Genomic DNA, 27,151 nt, shown 5'->3' on the forward strand with positions numbered 1-27,151 from the left:
CTTTGATTAATATAGCACAATTAATTTCTGAAGCAGAAGATTAAAACTATGAGAGATACCGAACAGCTTTAAAATGACTGAAACATCCATTAGCTAAAATTTCTATTACTTCAATTAAAAATTTAGCTACTTTAAAAGAAATAAACACATGTGTAAACAGGAATTTCTGATATAATTACAGGTTTTTTCATTGAAGTCAGTGGACCAACAATGGACCTGTCATCATTTTGATTTAAAATATTTTAGCACTATGATAACATGACACTACTGCATACTGCTTAATCAGATAAGAGCAGACTGATAAAGTTAAGACTGCTCTTCTTTCCGTGTTTCTTTACCTTGTTTTCTTATTACCATGTAAGTTACGGGCATTGTGAGCCATCAAGGAAGGAATGCACAAAAATCTTAAAGCCAGGAAAAAAAATAAATAAATAATGATGTGCCAAAATTCATGCATGCTGCTTCGTAGCATCACATGCTTAACCTGTTTTCCACAAACCCCACCCTATGGAAACATGAGTGATGCTGGAGGATTTTTTTTTTCTGATGTGCCCTTCTTTGCACTTCCCACCCCTTGGTTTAAATAGTGACACAGACTCAACAAGTGTCACACCTTCACCTGGCAGCCTGTTGGGAACATCAGAAACAGACCAACAACTAATAACCAAGGAAAAAAACACTGCTCAAGGTGTCCAATCAAAGGAACTACCCATTTTGTTTATTTCTAAATTAAATTATTCAACTGTTTGAAACCAAGAGAAGCTACAGGTAAGCAATGACAGCCATTAATATAATACCTTATATTCAAAGATTGATCAAATTTTACCCCAACAAAGGCTCATCTTAATCACACCGTGTTAAATTACAAAAATACCACTAACAAAGGCTAACCTGTGACTGAGACTATGCTGAATTTAATTTAACATGCTACATTTGTTAAAAGACTACTTTATATGCATAGATATTTTAAAATGTATTGCTGTGATAATGTTTTTTTTTTTTGTTTGTTTGTTTTTTTTTATTTTGTTTTATTTTGTTTTGTTTTGATTTTGTTTTTGTTTTTTTTAACAGTATTATTTTTAAGCAAATCTTTACCACTGACTCTCACAGCTAACTGTAGGTGAAGAGTCCCATTAAATTATTTCAATACATGATTCTCTTTTATAGGGATGGACAGCAGACTGGTCCTTAGTGTCATATTTGTGACACTGGGTTTGGGATTTATGGGCACGTATGCAGAGTCTAACAGCACAACAGAAAGCCCAACGACAAGAAACACCACGTTGACAAGCAACAACACTGTGACAGGCAACAACGCGGTGACAAGCAACAACGTGGTGACAAGCAACAACACGGTGACAAGCAACAACACGGTGACAGGCAGTACAACAAGCAACACCGTGGCAGCTACAACAGTTGCTCCCGCAGTGTCACCAAACATTACAGTGGTAACGCTTGAGGTGAGTGACATCAACTTAAGTAAAAAAGCAAGGTGCAACCAAGGAGAGAATGCTGCTGTAAGTTCCATTTTATCAACCCACCCAGTGTAATGGATCTGGTCTGTTTTGCAGACACCTGTTTCTAACACTCAGTGTGGAAAGCAACAGCTCTGTGCATCTGAGCCTGCTAACTGCAACCCCTCCATACCAGGATCCTGTTTCTTTATTGGTGCACAGCAGAAGGGCGGTGCAAATTTTGAATTTGCGCTCGCTGGACAGTCGTCAGGTTACATTGCGGCATCTGTGTCAGCTAGCAGCACACAGGTATGTCATGTTTATCACTCAGTTGCAAACAAATAACTGTGCAAACCAGAACCATTAAACATTTTTGCCCCACAGGGACCTAATGACCCAAACTACGTCTGTGCAAACAACAATGGAGTTGTTAAGTTCTTTAGCACTGTCCTCGTCAATGGTCAGCTTCAGGAGAGAAATGTGAGTTTTACTGACATGCTTTCCTCTTTTAGATTTTCTTATGTTTTCTGTCAATGCTGCACATAGCAATGACATTTATCAGTCTGATTTTAGCAATGTAAACATGTCTTATAAATGAACATCTTTGTCTTGTTCAGGTTAATACAAATACAGTTACTTAGATACAACTGGCATATTCATCCCAGTTTGAATAAAACTGTTTTAAAACACATTTAGAAAAACTGCTAAATGTCTTGTCCAAGACAGAGTTAGTGTTACAGAAGGGAATCTCTTAATTTAGAATTGATTTAAAGGATATTTCCAAGGCCCACCACAGCCCTTTTGAACATTAATGATATTGTTGCCTACACTCAACATGGAAATAACAGAAGTATTTTGGCAAAGTGTTGCATGTAACCATCAATACACCTCCCCTATGTTATCCTTTTAATGACCTTACAGCTTTTTAAAGTAAACACAGGACATTTTCCTCAAAGTGGAAATTCCTAGGAATTGTATTTCCTCCTGCTAATTGTAGAATCAGTATAGTACTTTAGCATCCTATTTAAGAGTATGAAGGGTACCTATTTGGTTGTCTGAGTAGGGGGACCTTTTGAATTTTCTGTATGAACTCCTAAATTGTCTTTGGTCTGCAGCTTTCAGTAAATTCTGTGAAGGGAAGTGTCAACGGAAGCCAAATCCAGTGCACATTTCTTGCCACCGTCCCAGACCCACTACTACCCGCTACCAAAGCAGCAGCAGTCTCTCTCTCAGTCTCCACAGGGAGTTTCAACCCAAGTAAGCTAATATTTAAACTCCCCTCCTATGAACCTTCAGCTGAAACCCATCATCAGCTGAGTTTGTCACAAATAATGTACTAAAATTTTCCTTAGTGCAAAAATATAATCTGTCACCTTTTTACCTTTTAACAATTTTCTCAGCTACTGGTGCTTTGGGAGCTCCAACATCTGTAATAAGGACGGCTGTTGTAGACCTGACAAATCCTAATACCACCGTGACTAATGTCATAGGAAGCACTACGATTCTCACTGTGACTGCTGGAAATCTTTCAGTGAGAGATGTCAAAATACTACAAATAAAATAAGATAGTGAAATTGAGGAAAAAGAGATAAATTAACAGCATTTTTATTAAAACATTTTTCATTTCCTCTGCAGACACCAATTTCCAGGACAGGATGTGGTTCCTCGAAGCTCTGTGTAGCTGACCCCATAGTGTGCGACCCTTCCACTGCAAACTCGTGTTTGTTTTTTTCTGCTAGCTCAAAGGGTAATCAAACATTCAACTTTGAGCTCTCAGGAGAGTCAACTGGCTATGTTGCGGCTGCTCTGTCAACTTCTACTTCTACCTCTCAGGTATGTCAAGTTTCAGGATTCAAAATAAAAGTACCATGAAATCTAACCCTGAGCTAATCATATTGCTTGTCTGAAGATGTCTGTGTACCAAATAGCATTTATCATGTTTGGTTTTGCAACACAGATCAAAACCTTTTTCATCTGTGCCAATTTAAATGGAAGTGTCCTGTTCGCCAGTGGCTCCCCAAACAGCACCAACAACCAGCTGGATTTTGTACGGGTGAGTTAACTCAGAGTAGTGGTTCTGAGGATGTATTTATTAGTCTGTATGATTCAAGATATCAGTGGACTCCTAAGAATGTCCAACGATGTACTTATAATACATTTATGATACAGTTATGGTTTGGGGCATGTGAACTCTTTGTTCCACCAGTCAAATACTGAGAAATTGCAATGGTTTATGTATGTATGACACCGCATAACACTCTTTTCTTCTTTCAAACTGTTGTTTTGCAGTCCAATGTAAGCTCTGTGAATGGCAGCGTCGGTAACGGCAAAATCCAGTGTGTATTTCAGACCACAGTACCAGACACAGCTACTCGAGCAGCAGGTTACTCAGTCGCAGTTGCCACTGGATCTTTCAACCCCAGTAAGGGACCATCTTATACACGATGCAGTCAACTGACCGAGACACACAGCCACACAAGATATTTCACATATCTTGTTGTCTTTTGTGTGTTTTCTCAGTTTCTCTAGTTGCTGGAATTCCCAACCTCCGGATATTAACCAATGTCTTAGACCTGACCAACCCAAGCGCCGTCGTTTTGAATTTGCTTACCTCTACCAATGTAACCAGCGGGCATGCTGTCATTCACCAGCAATCACTACTACCAGGTAACCTTAACAGATACGGTTGTTTCTAATGGTTATTTCGACTCTAATATCTTGTTTAAAGAAACAGAAAATGTGCAATGCCTAATATTTGTTTTTCTGTTTTCCCATTCTCATCTATAGCTCTGATGTTCACCTTGGCTGTCCTGCTTTTCACCATGCAAAGAGGAAAATGATTTTACACATGTATCAAACAATGTATAACTTCCCTATCCATACACAAATGTTAATGAATATGAAAATTTAAAACTCTCATGGTTAATTACTCACACTACTTTACAGATTCATAGGATCCATTTTGTGCTGACTCACCACAGTTGAAAGCAGCTTTCTGACTGCTTTCATCAGGGCTCAAGACAAACCAAAGACACAATAATGTTGAAAAGAGGAATTGTATGTCTATGTTTTACCACAGGACTGCAGGAATTCTGTTCTGTCACAACGTGTGCAATCTTCTAATGTCTTAAAATGGAGCACAAATAAGGAAAAACAAAACAAGATATTATTTTACTAGCAAATGAAATTATATATACAAAATTGGCTTTTCAAGGTCTGGTAACCTTTGAAGCTGCTACAAACACTGTAGGCTAAAATTTGTCTCCATTATTAAGAAAATATTTGTTTTTAATTACTCCAAAAAAGGTGTTGATTTGATTTTTTTGTTCACTAACCATTCATTTTTAATTATTGCATCAGTAATATTGCAGCCATTGATTGGCACACATATTTTTACATTAATATAATAATCTGTTGCTCTTTGTTGTATTATGAAGCCTTCACCGGCTGATATTTTCTTTCTTGTGCTCTTGCAAGTCTGATACTCACAAGGAATGCTACATGATACCAAATATTGGTGAAAGTGATTGTGGAAAAATTAGCATATTGCAAGAACCAAGATTTTGTTTGGTTTTATTCTTTTAAATAAAGGCTTAATACCAGTATATTAATGTGATGTTTTTTGAAAAGTGCCTGCAAATTGAAAGCACCAGACGTAAGAAAAAGCTCATAAATCACACACACACATACACACATATATATATATATATATATATATAAAGAAATTAAATAAGCAAAAGCAAGAAAAGGTTTGTTGCAAATTTGAGACAATACACATCAAGGGGTTAAATATGTCTGAATGACATTTAGACGAACATTATAGTTATTATGTTCTTTGGTTGGTTATGACATAAACTCAGTCACTTCTGTAATAAATTAAAGACTTTCTTCAAGCTATCAGTGTGATAAAATCCCCATCTTGGAACCGTTGCAACCGTTGGAACCGAAATGGAACCGTTGCATATTCTGTATTGTGTGTTTACTGAAGGAGAAAATAATCAATTCATTAGTTTTAACAAAGAGCACATTTGTCTTAATGTGCTAGAAAAGACAGGTTATGGTACATACCATAACCATGTGCCACACACACTTTATTGTATAATTGTGCATAATAAACCCTTTGAATTACTGTTATTAATACAGTAGTACAGTGTTCGAGGTACAATTAGATTTAACAAAAACATTATGAGTATAGTAAGTTACATATTAAAATCCCGTGGGGCATAGCATAAGGTGTGGCTGAACTATGAAGAGTGGTTTATTGTGTAAATAATGACAAACAAAAGTGACATAAACTGAGCCATTTATACACACCCATAAGCTTGATAACGACTTACCTGGTTCAGCTAGTTCTTCCTGGTCTCCTACAATTTCTGTGAACTGACTCACTAAATTCACTCACTTTTACTGTATTTTACAACATCCTCTTAGATGAAACACTAAGTAATGTGTCTTTATTTATTTGCTTTTAACCTCTTGACACCTAATGCTCCACTCCCCCTCGAAAAAAATAAATATATAAATACATAAATAATAATGGCTTATTTATTTTTTTCAGTTTCATTTTTAAAATTATTATTATATGCTAATATTTTTATTCATGATTTTATTTGCTATTTAATTGCATTCTAATTTATTAATTTTCTTTTCCTTTTGTTATTTTTCCCTGATTTTTGTTATATATTTATTTATTTATTTATTTTTTTATAATTGAACATACTTTCATGGATTAAGGGGTTAATTACGTGTAGGCATTATTTATCTTGGCCGCCTGTTTGTGTAAGTCCAGTAAAACTTTTATGGTTCTTTAAATACCATTCACAATACCACTGGTTTAATTTTTTTTTCTGCTGTGATCTCAAAGTGAACCAAATGCTTTAGTCCTCTATTGTATCTATGCTTATTATTCGTTTACAACCAACAAATTCAGCTCTCTAATCTGGGTTATCTCTTGCGCCCCCTAGTGGAATTTTCTGATAACACATGTAGTACACGAGCAATTATAGCTGCTTTTCCACCAAAGGAACTTTTTGAAGTTCCTGTAACCTTTTCAGGAATAAGACTTTTTTTTGTGTGTGTGTGTGTGTATTCGGACAGATATAAACTAGGGATGTGTGAACAATCATGCTTACAACAGAGCTGATTGTATAGTCAAATGTAGGTTAAAAAGCAAGTATATTTATAACCTAAGTCTAATCTAAGGTTTCAAGTATCATTTTAAAAAATTATTCTTGTTTTTATAAAATGATCTTGTCCTTACCAGACCTTAAAAGTAGCTAGATAAATCATTGGATAAATATAACCTGTTATATATACTACATATTCAGGACCTGAATGGGATTGTGGTGTACCACTTTTGCTGTTTTCCATTCTTGAATCTGTGAAAGTCATTGGGCTTCAGTCCTGCTGAGTTGATGTTTGGCATCAAGATTAGAGATCCTGTGAAACTGCTGAGGAGCAGCTGGTGTCAGATTCACCCCCTAATGTCAGTGTATCTTAGATCTTTCCGTAAGTTAAGCATCCCTAACTCACTAACTCATCACTAAAATGAAGCAATGGTTCAACAAAAGTGCAGTACAGCAGGAGATTCTGTACTGGCTCTTTTGGTGATAAAAGGATCAGTGCTACAAGTTTCTGCTTTTTATGGTTTAACACATGGGGGCACTGTTAAACAATATACTTCTAAACGGACTCCACAACAGCAGAGTGGATGTAATTTTACTATTACAATTAAGAAAGGTGGTGTTGAAGAGAGTTCATGTTCTAAACAAAGAGTTGTAGATTCATAAATAAACAAGATCTAAACCAAAACATTTTAAATAGACTTTTTGTTTTTTACAGTATAATGTAAACATTATTATAACACACTCTCTCTCTCTCTCTCTCTATATATATATATATATATATATATATATATACATATATATATATATATACATATATATATATATATATGTATATATATATATGCCTAAATCAGACTTAGGATTAACTTCAGAGACTTTAACTGATCAACTCAATCTTCTTTTTTTGCTTCCAATGGGCCTGCCCTTGATTGTATTTTTATTATGTCTTACTAGCCATATGTTAATGGAAGCAGCATGCAAAAAGAAACAATCTTTACACTACCAGATTAATGTCTTTGAGCCTCTTATTATTCTTCCTTTTATTGAAAACTAGTACATCTAGTAATCCTAGCAAAGTCAAGTGAAAAATAGCTTTTACACCATCAGGCTATGAAAAAATGAATAAATGAAGGGGAAAGGGAGAGTTTATCTGACTAGAAAAGGGGAAAAAACTTGTTCTGGGACTGAGAATTTGGCTTTATGTTTTTTTCTTTAAAACTTTAAGTTAATTTAAACAATTCCTTTAGGCGCCTTCACCTTGTCTGCTTTGCTTTCTGTTGAGTTCAACAAAAAATAATAATAATAATAAAACATTTAAATTGTAGAAACTTTCAGTGGTACTTAAATAACAAACACTAACATTTGGTACATACCTGAACTAAGTAGTAAATAAGGCTCTGGTTTATTTTCAGTCGTGTTTAATAGGATAAATGATAATCACTGAAAAACTTTAGAGAAAACAGAAAAGGCCTAAAGATGGTGAAGCGCCCCGTGACTCTTCTTTCCGCACCCGCTGCTCATTTTGAAATCAGTTCAGTGTGTTTTCACACTCCTGGTTTTCAGTTAAATCTTATGGGGTCAGTTTTCAAGTTTCTGCCTGTTACAGATTTCCTATTGTCTGTAGTTTCTTGTGTTTCATCATTAAAACCCTTGATGCCATTAGGCTTCAGCTAATCTGTGTTTGCTCTGCATTTTTTTTCCTTTTCAACACCTCATGCCCCTTTGACCGCCACACAGACATGGAAGACACTTCCAGATAAACTATAGCAATCAGTTAAAATGGCTACGATCAGATGTAAAAAAAAAAAAAAAAAAAAAAAACTATAGACATCCAAATGAATGAAACACAAAATTACCTCAAAGAAATGTTATTAACAAATATAAAGACTACAGAGAACTGAAAAGTGACTACAGAGACAGAAAACGATGAAAAAGAGGTTAAATTCAACAAACAGGGAGGAAAAAATGCCATAAATACAATTAATGGCTAAAAAAACACACAAAACACAAATAAAAGTGTGCAACAGATAGAAAATATCTACATAAAACCCAATATGACTAACAAATGACTTCAAACAAAACAGGAATTGGTGCATCGTGACTATTAAGAGATGCAAAACGACTATAAAACACATATAAACAGCTCATTTTAGCTGTTTATATTTAAACATAATAAAAGACTTGTGCCTTTTTCATCATTTTGTTTTATTTAAGGTTTAATTGCAAATTGACTTAATTATCTTCTGTTAAGAATGAATAATGTGCAGCTGCATTTGTAGTCTCACAATAAAACATTAGAGGGTTCTTTGGAGTCGCAGGCTGGGTGGGGCAAGGCTTTTCATTGTCTATTCATTAGAGAAAAAGTTAAGGGGAAGTTAAAAAAAAATGGAAAGTTTGAGTGAAGAGGGACTGTAGCGCTTCTGTTAGGTGAGAGGGAGGAAGGAGGGAGGGAGGGAGGAGGATGGTAGGGAGAGAGTGTGTGGGACTGACGAAGAGAGGAGGGGAAAAAAAGAAGGCAGCTTGGACATTCCCAGGCTGGAAAACACAGCAGAGGCTATTGAGGAGAAGAGGGGTGGAAGACTGGAGTTTTATTTACATGCTGAATTTCTTTAAAAAAAAAAAAAAAAAGGAGAAAGAAAAGAAAAGAGGGGATGATGATCTAAAGTGGAGATGAAATTAGATGAAGGAGCCAATGAAGGTTGATCAGAAGTGAGAAGAGAAACTTTTACGGAGAATGTGGAGAGGAAGCGGAGCCAGGAAAGGAGCTGAGGACTATGTAGGAATTCCTGACTGAAGTCATGGTAAGTCCCCGGTTTTAAAGCCATGCTTGTGCTGAAAATACTCACGATAAAGTCACTTTTCTATCAGAGGAGACTGTTGAACTAACCATTTCCTCCAGGTTCTTGTGCTCTAAATGAATCTTTTTGACCTGTTTCGAATGTGCTTCCAAAAATCAACACACATACTCTAATCTCTCATTGTTCACAAAGACTTGAGTTTTATTTGAGATGAAGATAAGTCAGCAGTTCGAACTCTGCCAACACAGTTATTAAATCCCACAGGCTGTAAATTACGACAGAGTTTCCGTTGTGTGACGCTGCTGATTTTTGTGGTTGACTTGCAAAAGTAAGTAAAAGAGCCCTCTGTTGCATCTCTTGGGATTTTGTTGACATTCCCCACCCACTTATGGTCTGATCAGTGGCACACAGAGGCTGGGAGATGGCAGGCACATGCAAATATGCTCAGGCCTGAATTAATTTAAGAGAAAACGAAATGAGGACAGATTAAGATCATATTCCAGCTTTTCTGTGTGTTGTGGAGGGTGGAGCAGTTTTTTTTCTTTTTGGGGGGGAGCAAAGAGAAAAGGAGAGCTGGAGAAGGAAAGAGCAGAATGAAAGAGAAGGGCAGGGTTGCTTTTTTTATTATTTTTTTCTTAATTTTAGGAGACTTGGATGGCTGCAACGGTGGTTTCAATGATGCTGCATTTTCCACATTGGATCAGGGAGAAAAAGGAAAGAGGGAAAGTAAAAAGGGAGAGAAAGAGGAACAAGGGATGGCATGGACTTCAGAGAGGGAAGAACATGTGCTGCCCAGTTTGGAAAGTTTAGAATGGAAAACAGTAACAGATGTAGACACCAGAACAAGAAGAGTCACAGCAAAGTCACAAATGGAGAGAAACCAAACTTTTCCTCCACCAGCAGGCTCAGTTAACACTTTAACAGAGCAAGACGACTTCAGCAGATGAATGATTGCGCACATACAAACCCACTCAGAGACAAATATGGCTGCTGTGCACATAAGTGTTAAAATCCACCAGCAGAGAGTTGTGCATTCACACATAGAGAAGCTATTAACCGTGCATACTAACACACTCCTTTGCTAAGTATATGCTGCAGAGGATATTTCCATTCCCCACATATGGAAAAATTTTAAGCTAAAGGGATGTACCAGTCTCTGAGTCTAGCCAGAGAATGGTGTTATGAAAAACAGGGCATGCATTTTCGCCCACAGAGGTGGAGATAACAAGCCAGACGGGATCAGAATCATGTTGTCAATCACAGGAATCTTGCTTTTCCTGCGATTGTCTGGAGTCTCTGCCATGTACAGTGCTTGCAGACCAGGGATAGATACTGTTCAGTCCAGCAACGGGCATGTGGTATTATGAAGAAAATATAGATTTGACTCCACAGTTCCTTTGTGTTCAGCATTTTAGCAAGTTTCAGCTAAGCATTTTGGTTTAGCTTCACCACTATGGCAGTGCAACCTACCGTATGCATTCGATTTCAAAGGAAACAACAGTTACCAATTAAGCAAAGCTGAGTGGGGCATGTTCCAGCTAAAAATACAGATATTTCCCCGGGGAGCTGCAGAGAAACGTCACATTCGAACTAGAAGAGCAGAAATGATTCCGTTGGAGAATAACATGCTCTTAAATGTTGATGTGGGAGTTTGGTGATGAAGACAGTAGAAAACATGCAGGGGGTTGGGGGGTGAATAGGCTCTTGTGCCTGCTAGCTTATTTTTTAAAAACAAAGTATCAGTTGACACGATGATTTGAAAAGGTGTCACAAAAAATAAAATTTTAATTTGTGTTCAGAGAGATGACTATTTCAAATTTCTCTCTAATATTTGTTTTGGTTGAGGCTTTTTTTATACCACTTACAGGTTTTGGTATGAACTAATTAAGTTGGATTTAAACATTGGGCTGATCCCACTTTCCCATCTTGGCCCTACAACTTAGCCCTTTTTTTGTTTGTTTATTTTTGAGATTTGAGGTACCCATTTTCTCTTGGGGATCAAAGAAATGCAATCATCAAACCTTTTAAGTGGGGCTATTTGGATTCCTAGATGACCACTACTCCGTGATCCACATCCTAACCCTAGACCAGAAAAATGCAGCGATAGGGTTGTGATGTAGAGCCAAGGGAACGAAATAGGTTTGAAAATTTAAAATAGCACAAACAAAACTAAATTATGTATCAATTTATCCTCATAATTATAAAGATTAATGAAGAGTTCATGAAAAACTGTTTTGCTCAACTGATTAAAAGAAACCAACACCTAATTCTTTGACAGACAGATAGGTGCTATTGTTACGTGGCATGCAGATATCCAAATCGTTCAAAAGACTGTCCTTAGTTTGATGCATCATGTGACATAAGTAGTTATGTATGGTCTTTATTGGACCAGAAGAGAATATTCTGCTGTCACTCAAAATAACATGTAATCCAGTTTGAATACAGGTTTTTCAAGCAGAAATAAGATGGGCTCAGTGACAACAAAATAATTACTGTAAGGGAGAGCGCGAGCAAGACTATTAGCCTAACTAGCCAAGTTGAATGTCCAAAAATGTTCATACTGTCGCCTACTTGACAACCCAAGAAGAAACCATCATTCATTTGGCAACCAGGTTAACAGATCTCATCATTTCAATTAGTCATAACAACATCCAGTCCTATAAAGAAGTGGTTCAATTATAATACGAAATTTCATTTTGGTAAGACAGTTAAGAAATTAGCTTAATGTTAACCTTGATGTTTTGGCTACTGCCTGTAGCGTTCCTCAGAAGGGTAGCATGATGTTGTTAAGTGCCTTTTAGGCTGTTTTTTTTTGTATAAAATAGCCTCCCAGATGTGCAACAAAGTGTAAAATCCCTCATCCCTGTTGGTTGATGGTCAGAGGGCTCTGCTTCTATAAAATAAAGATGTAAGGAAAGGCGAATACAGGAAAGAATTTGAAAAGAGAAACAATAACATGACTAATATGAGCAGCAAAAAAGAAAACAGTACAACGAAATTTAAAATGAGCCATAGCTGACCACTGTAAAAGAGAAAACCTCATAAGGGATTGGGAAGAAGCCAGAGTCACCTGCTCAGAAAGCAACAAATACTGTAGTTGGATCAGGAAGTCCACAATGAAGCTAGCCACAATGACCCAGGTAGCTCCCAGGTATGCTAGCTGGATACCTGGGATGCCATCCTCCACAGAACGCCAGATAGCAGGGGGGCGTAGTCCTCTGCTGTCTGGCAAACCTGAGAAAAAAACAGCCTATAAAACACTTCACAGCAGCATCATGTGACACTTGTAAATAAGGCTACAGAAAGTAGCGGAAACATGCCAAGGTAAACATAAACCTAATTTCTTAACTGTCCTAAAGGAAGTTTTCCGTGCTAGTTGAATGTATTGCCCTTGTATTTCAGCTTTATTTATTTTAAAACAGACACTAAAAGGCAGTGACAGAAATATGTTTTAGCAAAGTGATACTTCTGAATATTTTTCTGTTTTAAAGGAAATAATTCTCATAACAGGCAGGGAGCCAGGTTCATGCCTATCTCCATGCTAGCTTAAACAAGCTAACATTAGAGCAGTGGTTCCCAGCCTTTTCTCCTCATGGACCCCCTTCATTCATATACTAAAATGTCATGGACCGATGCTCCACCCTGTGCTAAAACCAGTCTGGTTTTAGGCTTTCAAAAGTGAGATTCTCACCATAAATAATGTATTCCGGTTGAGTCCTGTCCTTTGATAAAGCCAAAGTTAAATGAACAACATACAGCCTTACTTTTTTTCCCCTTAAAATATGAACAATCTGTGGACATTAATCACAATGGCTCTAATGTTCAAAGCCTCAGGGACCCCCTGTGCTCGGACCCAAGGTTGGGAACCACTGCATTAGAGCATTAGTAAAACAAATACTACACTTGCATTTCTCCATTACAGAAATTAGATTCATCTCAGGTTCTGGAAAGACTAAAACATTTTGTTATTGTTATTTTAAATTTGCTCACTTTGAGATAAGGCTCCGGTTTATTTTCAGTAGTGTTTGATAGGATAAATGATAATCACTGAAAAACTGTAGAGAAAAAGGAAAAGGCCTAAAGATGGTGAAGCGCCCCGTGACTCCTCTTTCCTCACCCGCTGCTCATTTTGTAATCAGTTCAGTGTGTTTTCACACTCCTGTGATTTCTTGATGCAAGTTGTGGCACAGAAAACAATAGTGTGAGATCTAAAGTCTAATTGTTCTCCAAACTTTATGATTACTACTTTTACAGATTTCGAGTTTGAGTATACTTGTAGTTACAAAAGGGATAAAAGGCAGAAATAAATGTGAACTGGTTCATTTTGGGACTGTGAGCTTAGTTTAGTATTTCAAACAACAAACTATGAAAAAAACTAGCTCATTGTAATCTGTATGATATGAATTTTGAGTTAGTCCCTAAGAAATGTCAACTTGCACAGCACTGCAAGACAAGTAGCTGTATTCTAATAAAGTTTAAAATATCTTATTTGGAAAGTTTTGATATTAACTTAGCACAGAAGTGTTGTAATTGTGACAATATTTTCCATTGCATGTGGTACACCCATGTGCTGTTTTTTCCATTTTACTAACTAAAAGAGTTGTGTTTTTCCCCCTTAAAAAGCTTTAACATATGTCCTTTCAGCACTATATACAGCCCCATCTTAAACCATGGAATTGACACGCAAACTGGCTGTTTAATTTGGTTTTGGCAACACAGTTTCCCAGTTAGGATTAGAAGCAGCACTTTATGTGTCTGTCGGGGTCACAATGTTCTGATGTTTGATTCCCCATATCTTGCAAATTTGAAACGCATTGCTTGACATATTGTGAGATCTCAGCCATGAATCTGGCATGTATGATGCTTTTGGAACTAAATTAGCCAGGCCAGTTTATTCATGCATATTTCACTCCAAGCATTGGTCAAAGGAGTTTGAGTGATCTCTCAAAGGTCAGCTTGGGTCAGAGTTCAACAAATGGGAACTCTCAGCATACGTCAGCTCTGTTTAGTGCACCACAGACATTTTAAGCAGATTTGTGAGGAGGAAAACAGAAAAGCTGCTTCTCCATGATAAAGTCAACATGCCTTTTAACTCAGGAGTTGTCACACACTCAGTAGCCAAGCTCAATGTCACATTTCTTATTGTCTCTGTTGTAATTATGAAAATCAGAAATCTATTTGATTAACTGATTAATTGAGAAAGTATCAAGATTTGTCTAAAATAAGTAGTAGATTTAAAAAAATCCAGCTGGACCCTCTCTAGGTTACTTAGATTATAGGCTGATTTACGAAAGGAAATAAGTGTCAGATGACTCCTATATGCCTTTTCCCCTTCTTTTTTTTATCTCTTCTCTGTTGCTCTGCTTTTCTGCTTTCCCCTCTTTCCCTGTCAGTGTCTCTCTCCTATTCTCCTAATCATGTCATCCTCTATCAGTTCCACATTCTGCAAAGTCGTCTCAGCTCCATCGTTCTTCCTCTCTTTCTCTGTCTTTCATGTACATCTGGTTTTCATCATGGTTGCCGCTGCTCTTGTTTCCCATCGATCTCTCCCACTGGTCAGCCTCCTCCTCTTTCTTCTCTCTTTTTCCTCTTTCTGTCTGAGTTCTTGCTCCCTGTAAATCTGTCTGGTTTTCTCTGTGTCTCTCTTTCAGACTTTCCCAGTCTGTTTCTCAGCTTACTCAACTGAGATTTCTCAACTTTATTGTTTTCCTCGTTGTTGTCTTGATCTAACGGTTTTCATGCTCTCTTTTTTAGACATTTCTCTGTATGTCTCTATTGTTCTCTTTTAGTGGAAGACAACATTCATTCTATGTTAATCTAGGTACATGATATAAAAACAGGAAACCTGATACAAGAATGGTATGAATATAGGCAACCTTTATTGTCATATTAACACACACGCTAAAAACAACCACCACAAACTGCAACAGGACAAAAGAGGTGAGTTGTCTCATATCAGCTTGAAGTTTTGAAGATTAAATACTGGCATCTGCAGCTGCTGCCTAAGCTGTAATTGCTCCATTCTTTTGTAAACCCAATAGTTTGACTCTAAAGAGATCTCATGTGCAAGACAGCAAAGTATATTAGAAAGATATGCAGTAGTTTGATTATCTTTTAACGTACTCATACCCGTGACCTTCTGTAGTCTAGGCCATTTGAGCATGCCCAGCATACCTAAGATAAATGTTCGGGTTTTTTAGTAAGTTATTTTGTTTGTCTGTATCTCTGCTGTTAAGAACACTGAAAGCTACAAGGACAGAACTACTTACAGATACAGAGCATTTGTTTGATAGGCAAAGACAGTCAGTATGACCCAGAAAAAAAGTGTCCATTTAGGCTTTGCTTTTTTTAATAACAGCTGCGAAGCTCTCAGTGACTTTAGGAATGACTGGAAAATTTGCATTATATAAACCCTCCTCTTTATTTCAGCTACAGTTTCACATTGTATTACATGAAGACAGCGTTTGCTTGTCTAAAATTACTTTATATTGAAAAGTAACTAAATAACATCTGACACTTGACACCTGACACCTACTAAATTTCCCCGAGGACTCTCCAAAGGGATTAATAAAGTATTTTCTATTCTTCTATTCTACACTTAAAGCGAGACAATGCATTTTATAAAAGGGTTTCATTCTGTCTGATAGAAAATCAAATTTTTGGGTTTTATAAGTATTTCTTTGTTTCATGTGCGCAGTCGGTAAATTGTTAAAATATTTATCAATTTCATTAGAAGTACTAGCACTGTATGCATTGAGTTAATTTGGAGAAAACATGATCTAATTATTTATTATTGTGTTGCAAAAGACTTTAACTGGAAAATAAGCAGCATTTGTGTATTGCAATGGTTTTACAGTTCAGCTTGTTGGAAAGCATCACTCTTTTCATCCCTGTCACTGGAAGTGACAGCTAATGTTGTGTGCAGTGATGTGAACACGAAAAGATTTGGTCTGTTGAGAAAAAATGAGAGGATAGTTGCTGGTGGTATGCCATTATATATGACCCATTCAAGCTACATAGCTAGCTAGCCTGCTGTTGTTGCAGGCTAGCTAGCTCACAAAGTAAGCTATATTGAGGGCAACTTTTCTGCCTGTTTTAACATGATTGGAGTGTTTTTCTGATACAACATGGCTTGTTTGGAAGGGTTTCTAAAAGAAAGCATCTTGTCTCTAAAAAGAATATGAAAGCTTTGCTTATATTTGCAAAACCACATCTGAACAAACTTTGGACAGACGAGCTCAAAGCTCAGTAGCATTTTAGCACAAACACCTCATGACAACTGTTCAAAACAATGGAGCAAAACTGATGATTTGGGTTTGTTTTGGACACCTTGCTGTCATTGAATCAACTATCTGTATAACAAATAGAGTCAAATGTGAAGCCATCTGTTTGGGAGCTTAAGTTTGGCTGAAATTGAACAGAAAGTCTAAAACTTAAAAGAATTAACGTTAATGTCCAGATAAAGTCCAGACCACAGTCTCATTGAACTTTTGTGGTTGGACCTTAAGAAAGTTGTCTTTAAATAAATAAATGCCAACTTCAGTTAAATAAAGCAACATTGTAAAGGAGAGTGGCCCAAACTTCATTCGGAATGATGTGTGACACAAGGTCATACCAAAGATGACTACTTTGAGTAATTGCTAAAAGTGGGTCAATAAGCAGAAACTAAGAGTGTCCTTACTTTTCCACACACTGTTTCTGTGTTTTGTTTTATTTATTTATTTTTTTAGACGAATGACATGATGTAACATATTGTGTTGTTGCTCTTCTGAGTTTGTTGTTATTTAATCTTAAATCCTGGTTAGAACCAGATGATTTTTGCATAATATACCAATATATAAAAGCTTATTATGGGAGAGTATTCTTTCATTTTTATATCATTGTATATAATAACTCTTTATCAGTGATACATTGGACACAGTTGTGTGTCTGGATAATGCAGCACAACAAACTTGACCCTCTAAACTTGAGGCTGTGTTAGCCAGATGAAGTCAAAGACAAAAAAAACTAAAAAGATGAAGTTGTAAACACAGTGAAGCCAGTCTGGGATGTATAAACAATTGTGTCATTGAGAAGAGACACTAAGAGTACACCAACACAACATTAGAGTCCACTGTTTTTAATTTACTTAAGTGTTGAGTTAGCTCAGCTTCTGTTGGATGCTTTCAAAGGTCTAAGAGTCTAAGAGGAAGCTCCTGCTGGCCTGCCTTGCAATCTCCTGAACCCCCCACTGTGCTTTTACTCCACTCAGTGTGTTCTGTCAGTGAGCAAAAAGGCTGTATAAACCTCTTTTACTACCTCTACACTGTTTACAATATGTTCTCTTGCAGACTTTTATTGACTATAGTCTACACACCAATATGCCTTCTCTTATACACAGGGATTATACTATTATGAGCTTTTTTTTTTTTTTTTAGCTTTTTTCTAATATGGTAGTGTGAATAGGTGGTTTTGTTCTCTGAAAATCAATGAAAAAACCTGACTTTTGAGTGTTTTGCCACTGAAAAACTAAGCTCTGTCCACATTAGTTTTCCATCAAATAAGTCACATCATTTGGTCCTGTCAAAATTCTTATTTACTTTGGAGAACTGACTGTAATGTTAGTTCACTCTTGGGACCATTTGCTTTACAGCCAATATGGCTGGTAGGAAACAGAGCATTTTATCTGCTGTGTGTAACCTCGACAGGGCAGGTCTCAAATGAAAGTTTTATTGCCCTCCTCTTCGACTTTCAAGGAGAAATTTTAAGTAACAAATATTTTTTCTTGTTTCTTAACTTTTCTCAAACAAATCTGACAAAAACAGTTCCATAGAAGTTTTGACATCTTGCCGGGACCTTTTCCTTTCTGTTAAAAGTTGTGAAAGAAGTTAGCCACATAAAAACTACAGCTTGTTTGCAATACTTTCCTATTTGCAATGCTTATGCTGTCCTCCTTTGTGGCTAACCCCAACTCCCCTCTGTATGCAAAAACAAATCCAAAAAATGACTCTTAATACTGTTGAACCCAGTTCTTCCACCATCAAAGGCCCCACACCACCTCCAGCTCATTCATTCCTGGCTTTTTCAGCTAGCCACTCACTACTTTTTCCATACACTTCGTTATCCCTGAGTCTTTTTTTTTCTTTCTTTTTTTTTTTGTATATATCAATCTTTTCCAGTGTATCCCCTTGGTTGCTGTAGTTATGCAGCACAATGTGCTGAGGAATCCAGTACATTCCTGGACCAGAGGTGCGTGCTAAACTTAAAGCTTGCACCGCTGCCTTCAACTCAGGTGACTCTGATGCCTACAAAGCAGCCAAGTATGACCTCAGAAGGACCATCAGGACCTCCCAGAGGGTATACAGGGAGAAAGTGGAGTCTGCCCAACTAAGCCACGTCCCGAGACGCGTGTGGCATGGACTACGCTGTATCACCGACTACAAGGGGAGGAACAGGCCAGTGGAGCTGTCCAGCGCATCATTTCCGGACGAGCTCAATACCTTTTATGCCTAGTTTGATAAGGACAACACCACGCCCGTCACCAAACCACATGTGGACAGTGAGGATGCCGTACTCTGTATAGACACGGTTACAGTGAGACGGGCATTCAGGAAAGTAAACCCCCGCAAAGCACCAGAGCCTGACGGCATCCCCAGTCGGGTGCTGAGAACCTGTTCTGACCAACTCGCTGGGGTGTTTACTAACATCTTCAACCTGTCTCTGAGCCAGTCTGTTGTGCCCACCATCTTCAAGACCTCCACTGTTATTCCTATCCCAAAGACCCCCACAGCATCCTGTCCTAATGACTATCGGCCCAAAGCACTCACATCTGCCATCATGAAGTGCTTTGAGCTAATCATTAGGAGATACATCTGTGGCTCCCTCCCTGTCACCTTGGACCCCCTGCAGTTTGCATATAGAGCAAAGAGGTCTACAGATTATGCTTTTGCTCTAGCAGTCCACACCTCTCTCAGTCACTTGGAGAGGGGAAACACATATGTGAGAATGCTCTTCATTGACTACAGCTCGGCTTTCAATACCATAATCCCCTCTAAACTGGTCTCAAAACTCACCGCCCTGGGCCTGGAGAAGTCCATCTGCTGCTGGATATGGGACTTCCTCAGTAACAGACCACAGACAGTGAGATTCGGCAGTCACCTCTCCTCCACACTTGTCCTCAGCACTGATACACCACAGGGTTGTGTTCTCAGCCCTCTCCTGTACTCCCTGTCCACCCACGACTGTACCACCAGGCACAGCTCCAACAGCATCCTCAAGTTCGCCGATGACACCACCATCCTAGGCCTCATCACCAATAACGACGAGAGCGACTACAGAGATGAGGTGAAATCACTGACCAGCTGGTGTCAGGAAAATAACCTCTCTCTAAACGTCAGTAAAACTAAGGAGATGATAGTGGACTTCAGGAGACAGCGTGCAGACCAGCAACCCTCCATATACATCAACAACGCTGAGGTGGAGCAGGTCAGCAGTTCCTCGGTGTACACATCACGGAAGATTTGTCCTGGACAATACATACAGAAACTGTGGTAAAAAAAAGCCCGACAAGACTCTATTTCCTGAGGAAGTTGAGGAAGTTTGGTATGAATACCAGCATCATCACAAACTTCTACAGGTGCACCATCTAGAGCCTACTGACGGGTTGCATCACAGTGTGGTATGGGAACTGCACCGCTCAGAGCTGAAAAGCACTACAGAGGGTGGTGCGAGCGGCCGAGGACATCACCGGCAGCAGTCTCCCCTCCATCCAGGACATTTATCACAGTAGGTGTCTGCGTAAGGCACGCAGCATCACTAAGGACTACACTCATCCAGCACTAGGATATTTCCACTTGCTACCTTCTGGTAGACTATACAGGAGCCTGCCAGCACGCACAAAAAGACTCAAAGACAGTTACTACCCCCCGACTGTCAGACTATTGAACTCACAATAATACTGCACTAAACTACTTGCTACCTATTACTGTGCAGCCATACTGTGTGCAATGCGAAATTCACTTGATTCACTTGAAGCAATATTACAACCCGTGAAATACTCTACTTACTTATTTTTAATTCTACCCGCACCTTTGTATTTTATACATTAATATATTTTATTATACTTCTTACTATATTGTTTACTTATTTCTCATGTATTTATTTCTCTTTTAACAAGTACTATTATTGCATGCTATTAGTACTTGATTATTTTTGCGAGTCAAACGGTTCCCCTCATCCCAAGCATTTCATTGCACTGTTGATCCTGTGTCAAAACTGCACATGACAAATAAACAATCTTGAAAATCTTGAAAAATCTTGAAATCTTGAAAATTGTTGTGAGATGACAGCCAGCGAGTTGAATAGAAGTCTAGAAATCTGAGAAAAACAAGGAAAGAGGCTGAGGGAAGGTCTGAGGGGAAATGTGAAGGGAGAGAGAAAAGTTACAGGTTGCCATGCCAACATGCTGTGTAGAAAAATAAACACACTGCATAGCTCTGCTCTGTCACCCTCCACCTCACAGGCTTTCCCAGTCTTGTGATGTGTGTGTGTGTGTGTGTGTGTATGCAGCTGTGCATGCATGTGTGCATATTAGGGAGTTAACACACTCTTTTGTTCTGGGGGTTATTGCATTTGCTGGTCCTTGGAGGAAATGTTTGACACTCCCCAGACCATAAAGCAGGAAGTTGAAAGTGGAGTATGTATGTATATTTGTATGTGTGGGTGTCAGCAAAAAGTAAAACAAGCCAGCTGTTAAACACAAACACAGACATTAGAGTTGATTCAGTGTCTGGTTATGGATTAACCCTTTCTCACCATCTTTGTCTTTCTTAGGGTTCAGAGGCAATGGAGGACTGTGTGCAGGGGGCGCTCGCATCACTTTACCCTCCTTTTGAGAGCACGGCACCTCCCCTCTTATCTCAGGTATTTCATAGATGAATGCAAATTTATTTCTACAGCACATTTTTGCAGAGAGAAACATGGTAAAAGCAATGTTTTGTGCAGATTAAACGGGTTCCTGAAATATAAACTGCTGCTGAAAGCCAACAAAAACAAGTTCTAGCCACATGGTCAATTTTGGCCAAACCCTTTTCCTCCAAACAGTGACTCAAAATGACTTCTTTTACCAAACACAGCCCATAATTTCTGCCTTTCTGTCATAGTATTGTAGCAAAATGAAAGGTGGCAGCCTTGTGATTTTCTTGCTGTAATGTCTGTTTACACGCTGTCTAGTGATGGAAACTTGCACTCATGGGCAAAATAAACACCATCTCAGTCGATATCAGAGATCACCAAATCTGGGCCTTCTTGTGCCAGGGTCCTGCAAGTTTTCATTGTGTCCCTGCTCCAACACACTTCACTCAAATTAAATGGATCCAACAGGCGAAAGGTTTTGCACAAATACTCATTAATTTAAGTCAGGTATGTTGGAGCAGGGACACACTGAACATCTGCAGGACACCGGCCCAAGTGGTCTGGATTTGGTGATCCCTGGTCTTTACTCAAAGATGCATAAACATCAAGCCTCTAACAAAGGTTGCTATTAGTTCATGAGAAGCCCTGCAATTTATTCAATATTTTTTTTGCTCAATCCTGCACTGTCTCCACAGGTCTTCTCGGTCCTGGAATCAACATACCAACACGACAGTCTTCGTTACCTCCTAGACTACTTCGTACCTGCCAAGCACCTCCTGCACAAACTCCAGCAGCATGCCTGTGTGAGTTCTAAACTGCAAACACACTGCTGGTGAACACACACATAGCTGTGTAATCAGAAACAGGATCAGCTGTCATATGCAAGAAGTATGCTGTGGGAAATTTAGATTCTTTTGGTGAAAGCGGTTCTCTGGTGATGTATGTGTGCACTGGCACAGTTTTTTCTTTCTGTAAAGGCATTACCAGTAACAATTTAAAGTCAGTTTTTAAGTCTGTCAAGATAAGTCAAGCCTCAATTTTATAGCTAACCCAGGGTAGTTCGGATAAGCCTTAAGACATTAGTGGAAGGTCTGAAGTCCATTCAGAAAAATCCAAGACAAAATTTGTTTTGTTTGTAAGGCTTAGCTTAAAACCAGTTCAAGTCAACTGAGACAAGAATAAGACTCAATCAAGCTCTTAGGAAAAGTGGTTCTTAGGTTTTTGATCCTTGTGTTCCTCATGCATTTTGATCATTTTATTGTATGTCAAAGTTAAATCAGACACGAGCTAGTGACAGGTTTCATTCCTTAAGGACAAAACAATTAGAGACAATAATTATTCAAAATGTGTCCCTTAGTTATTCAAACCCAAGTACAGGCTGTAGTATTATCAAAGGAAATCTCAAATTACATCTCAATCTTAAAGGATACTATCATGGATGGGACATAAATGGGCTTCTATGGGCCAAAACTATTGAATAGCCCCTCTCATGCCACCCAAGTTTTCAGTCCTATTTATCAGTGCAAGTGTTCCTACTTTGAGAAATGTTTGAACTTGCATGGTTGGAAAAACTGTTATTAAATTGTCATTTTGACAACAGACAAAAAAAGCTCCATTAAAAAAAAAAAAAAAAGTTCTGTTTGTAATTTTCACACATTTGCATACAAAAAGCTGTGGTTCACAGTGTAGTACAGGCTACATTATTTATCCTTACATCTCTCTTATAGTCCTGCCTCTCACACACAGAAATCTAGACAAACAAAAAGGTTTCAAAGAGATGCAACATATATTTAAGTCAAATCTCTGATGTGTAAATTGCACAGCGTCCCTTTCATTTGACTTTATGAGATACTAAAAAAGACAAACAGCGCATGCTGTTTAGTTCAAGCTCGGAAACAAGAACTTTCTCACTTGTCTCCCTCCAGTTTTCCCTAGACTCACATGCACAGAGATTGTGAGCAAACTATGTTTTCATTGTCGCTTAGTGGAGCTGCCTGGGACAGGAGTTAGCCTGTGAGTCATGACAATAATTCTTTCCATATGTGACTGTGTTACTGCTATGAGAGAAAGAGTGAGTTACAGAGCAGCAGTGGGAGGAGAGAACGGACATGGCTTTCATTCACTGTGCTTGTGTGCTTTGGTGCACATGATTACCAAAAAAAAAAAAGAGAAGATGCTGGAAGTTGGAGACTATAGTAGACTGATTGAGGGATTTTTTTAAGGAAAGGGAGGTGGGGAAGAAGGCACAAACACTAGGTTACATTGAGGAAGAATTGGGAGGAGGAAGGAGGACCTGAGAACACAGAGTTACAGAATTCAGACTCAAATTCAAATGGAAAAGTAATTTAATGCAAATATCCATCCTGACAGATATCATTTACTTCTTTCTTGCTTTGCCACTTTAGTACAGGCACAAAAAAGACAGAAGGGAGATTTAAGGGGTAGAAATTGAATAAAGGGCAGAGAGGTGGAAAAGGGAAGATGGAAGAGAGGTTGAGTAGGGAATTTAATTTGATCACGTCTCATGAGTCTGGGCGGCATAGAGAGGGGAGGGAGCAGCCCCGTGTCAGTCCATTAGACATGACTGGAACAGTAGAAAGAGGTTCTGGATAAGTTTTACACTTCAGACATCGAGAGAAAGGATTTAGACCTGACACAGCATTCATTAAGGTGGGAATGGTGTATTACCTTAAAAGATCATTTGTTCAAAAGTGGAGAGAATACTACAGGAGTCTTTTTATTCTGCTGCCAAAATCCCTAAGAGTTCCTAGGTAAATGCTTCTTGTGGGGTATTCTACAATACTACTTATTTTGTGTTTGATTTAGATTGATTTTCTTAGTATTATAAATCCATGGGATGTGTTTTTTGCTTATGAAGCAGTGGTCTGTTTAGGCAATGACCAGCTGTTGTGAAGAGCTGGTCATTTGCAAGTTTCTGTGTGATTCACCGCTCTCCAGAGCCTTCTCATTGTGTCAGTCTAGAGAAGTGGTTTTACAATTTGGAAAACATTGTGTGAGTCACATGGCTGACATTTGTATGTGGTATGGGCTTTAGGCCAGTTAAACCAGTAAAAAGCATTGACTCGTGTTTTTAGAAATTCAGCTAGTCAGAGTAAACACAAGCGGGTAGGCAAGCTTATGCAAGCTGTGATTTCTGAATGGGAGAGCCTAATTGTGCATCAACTAGAATTGCAAATGGCAAGAGAAAAACTTAAAGGTTAGAACTTTAAAGGTCAGTCTGTGAATTAAAAAACTTGATGAGGCTCAGAGAGTTAACTTGTCTCCCAAAATTTGACATTATAAAGTCTTAATTTAATACATTTATGCATTTAACGCTTTCTTTGTCCTTTTGTTCTTGCTTCAGTCTCAGTATCTGGGGTGCTTGTTCCTTCATTCCGGCTGGCCTCTCTGTTTGGGCGAGAAGGTGGTAGTCCAGCTCTCCACCTTGGACTGGAGGCTTCTTCGCAGTAATGACTTCTACCTGCAAGTGGTGCCCTTCTCTACACGGTGTCCCAGACTTGCTCTGAAATGTTTGGCCCCTGGGGGTCGCACGGTTCAGGAAATTTTGGTGCCAGAGTCACAGCATCCTCTTGTGTTCACCTCTGAGTGGCTACATAGTGTCAACAAAGAAAGGGGTCACAAGAGAGAAGGTAAGGAGAAAATCCCCTTCACGGGTGTTGATATTTTGCTCTTTTAAAGGCATGATAAAAGGTGGGAGATTATTCATAACTGCAAATATATGTATGATTTTTATATAAAGCCAACAGAAGTTGTCCTCAATACCTTTTGTATAAGCTACTAAGTTTGGGGGATACTGGCTGTAAATATAGCCTAGTTTACATCAAAAAGTCTGGCTCAGAATGTAATGGTTTGGTATAGTTTTGTACAGTAAACCCCAATCGCTATTGTGCTTCCACAGCCAACCGTACCCTTACCCGGTAGGCAGAGCAAATAGCAACAGATGATATCATAGCAGTGCAACAGCTTTCTTGAATTATAATGAAGAACGCGATAGAATCAAAGGACGAAAATGACAGACATCCATTCCTTTGTGTTCTTTCCTCTTGGCAGTTGGCTTTAAACAACAAACTGTTCATGGTATATTTAAATATGACATTGTTTCTACTTTGTTCTTATTGCTGAGTCACACAGAAAGTGATGATTCTTTCAACCAGTCAATGGATTGCAGTGTGTCAAGCTCCACCTTTTAGTGACAGATCAGACCCCAATGGAAGGGTCCCAAAAAAAGTAGGACAGTTTTTGCCTGTGGAAATGCAGAAAAAAAAAAGTGCATATGTCCCATCCTGTACTGAGCTGGGTCCCCTGGTAGAAATGGGGCTCGTTTCTGTTTTCTTTTAAATATGAAGATATTGAATGGCACATTAATCAAAGAGCTCAAAATAAATAAATAAATATATAAAAACAGCTGAAAAATACAAAGGAAATGTATATATTTAATTTGAGTGTGAACTGACTGTAAAACTGTAAGTAACAAGCAACATTATAAAAAGGGAAAGCTACATTGGTGATGGGAGTTGGGAAGAAATCATCAATAGAACTACAGAAAGGCAGTGTTTGTTAATTTAACATAGCTAATGTTGTTTTTTCTAAGCAAAAAGACTATGTCTGCGTGATGCATACTGAATTAATATGTCTACTTAACAAAAATTTTGTCTTGTCCCATCTTTGGACAGTTGGTGGTGGACTTGATACTTGTCTGGTCAGTACGTGTGATGGTGTGCTACGACTTCCATGGAAGGAGGTAGTCTACCCAAAGTTCATCCACGACCCATCTGAAGAGCTTGGCCTGATGGCCAACCACGAAGGGATGATATCCAACCGCCATCCCAGTGAAGGGGGAAGCAGCCTTGGTGGTTGGGGTGGTTCATCCTCTGGGGAACTGGACTCCTGGTCCTGGGATGAAGAAGAAGACGACAATCTACCACCAGACGGCTTGGACTCTGACCTTGCACTCAGACGAAGGCGTAGTGAAGATGGGCTTGGGCGGACTGCAAGACATCCTCAACTTGATGGGGATTATGTGGAGCTTTTGGAACCCAGAGGAGGTCCTGATGGAGGGGTTGATCCAAGGCAGAGGTACCTGGAGATGCATGGAATTTGTAAGACCAAGACTTTGCCCTTGTGTAAGAGAGGTAAGGCCATCAAACTTCGCAAAGGTAAAGCATGGGGATATGGGAAAATGGAAAGGTCAGGAAGTTTCCAGGCTATTCTTGGCAACAAATATGATGCCAAGGATGATCGGCTACCAAAGCCTTCACCAGGAGTTGCAGAACCTAGCAGAGGAAGGCGGTCTTACTCTTCTTCTGTCCATGACTCTGATGAAGTAGATAAAATAAGTAGAGGCTCTGAAGGCCTAGAAAACCACCAGCTTTATTTTGATGCCCTGTTCAAAGAGAGGAGGCCAGGTGTGGGCAAGGAAAGGGATAGCAATGGCTTCACACAACCATGTGGAAATGACCACAAAAGTAAAGACTCCCAAAGCAGTGACAGCTTGGTCACAAGTGACATCCAATCTAATGTAACAAACCACAAAGTTGGGCATGTTGCAGCGGGATTCTCAGATCATGGATCTCATTCAGACTCTGTTTTTGAAGATACTGATAAACCACTGAGTGACAGTGATGCTGTCACTCCAACATCAGAAGCACCAGAGAGACCATTTACTGGAGTTTCTGAAAGTAAGGATGTTACTGGCAGTGGGTCTAATCTGAAGAGTTCATCTACACCAAAGGACACAGATAAAAAGGTTGAAGCAAAACTGGAGGAAAGACCGTGTCCTAGAGGAAAAGAAGTTAAAACAGCGGGATTCAGAGGACCACGGTACAGAAAATTTAATATTTCTCATTCTGTTTGCTTTATT

The 27,151-nt window shown here is 38.6% G+C and overlaps 2 protein-coding genes across 4 annotated transcripts in view; both read left to right on the plus strand.

Annotated features, from left to right (window-relative positions):
* The first annotated feature begins 600 nt into the window (after nucleotides 1-600).
* Nucleotides 601-5,059, plus strand: LOC121640019. Of its 2 annotated transcripts, XM_041985685.1 has the most exons (12): nucleotides 601-768; nucleotides 1,168-1,243; nucleotides 1,298-1,460; nucleotides 1,572-1,763; nucleotides 1,839-1,934; nucleotides 2,570-2,711; nucleotides 2,855-2,985; nucleotides 3,090-3,287; nucleotides 3,412-3,507; nucleotides 3,744-3,876; nucleotides 3,975-4,121; nucleotides 4,242-5,059. In XM_041985685.1, the coding sequence occupies exons 2-12, from the start codon at nucleotides 1,170-1,172 to the stop codon at nucleotides 4,292-4,294; spliced, it is 1,425 nt and encodes a 474-aa protein (XP_041841619.1). In that variant the 5' UTR covers nucleotides 601-768; nucleotides 1,168-1,169; the 3' UTR covers nucleotides 4,295-5,059. The 2 variants fall into 2 exon arrangements, with proteins under 2 accessions (XP_041841619.1, XP_041841618.1); XM_041985684.1 differs by having other exon boundaries at nucleotides 1,168-1,460.
* Nucleotides 5,060-9,117: 4,058 nt separating this feature from the next.
* Nucleotides 9,118-27,151, plus strand: part of arhgef40 (Rho guanine nucleotide exchange factor (GEF) 40) — a 54,128-nt gene continuing 36,094 nt past the window's right edge. For both annotated transcript variants that reach the window (XM_041985569.1, XM_041985571.1), the window contains exons 1-5: nucleotides 9,118-9,381; nucleotides 21,190-21,279; nucleotides 21,966-22,073; nucleotides 24,635-24,920; nucleotides 25,965-27,111. In XM_041985569.1, the coding sequence (XP_041841503.1) occupies nucleotides 9,379-9,381; nucleotides 21,190-21,279; nucleotides 21,966-22,073; nucleotides 24,635-24,920; nucleotides 25,965-27,111 (1,634 nt within the window). In that variant the 5' untranslated portion in view covers nucleotides 9,118-9,378. The remainder of the gene's footprint in view (nucleotides 9,382-21,189; nucleotides 21,280-21,965; nucleotides 22,074-24,634; nucleotides 24,921-25,964; nucleotides 27,112-27,151) is intronic.

This window comes from Melanotaenia boesemani, chromosome 5 (assembly GCF_017639745.1).
Source record: "Melanotaenia boesemani isolate fMelBoe1 chromosome 5, fMelBoe1.pri, whole genome shotgun sequence".
NCBI lineage: Eukaryota > Metazoa > Chordata > Actinopteri > Atheriniformes > Melanotaeniidae > Melanotaenia > Melanotaenia boesemani.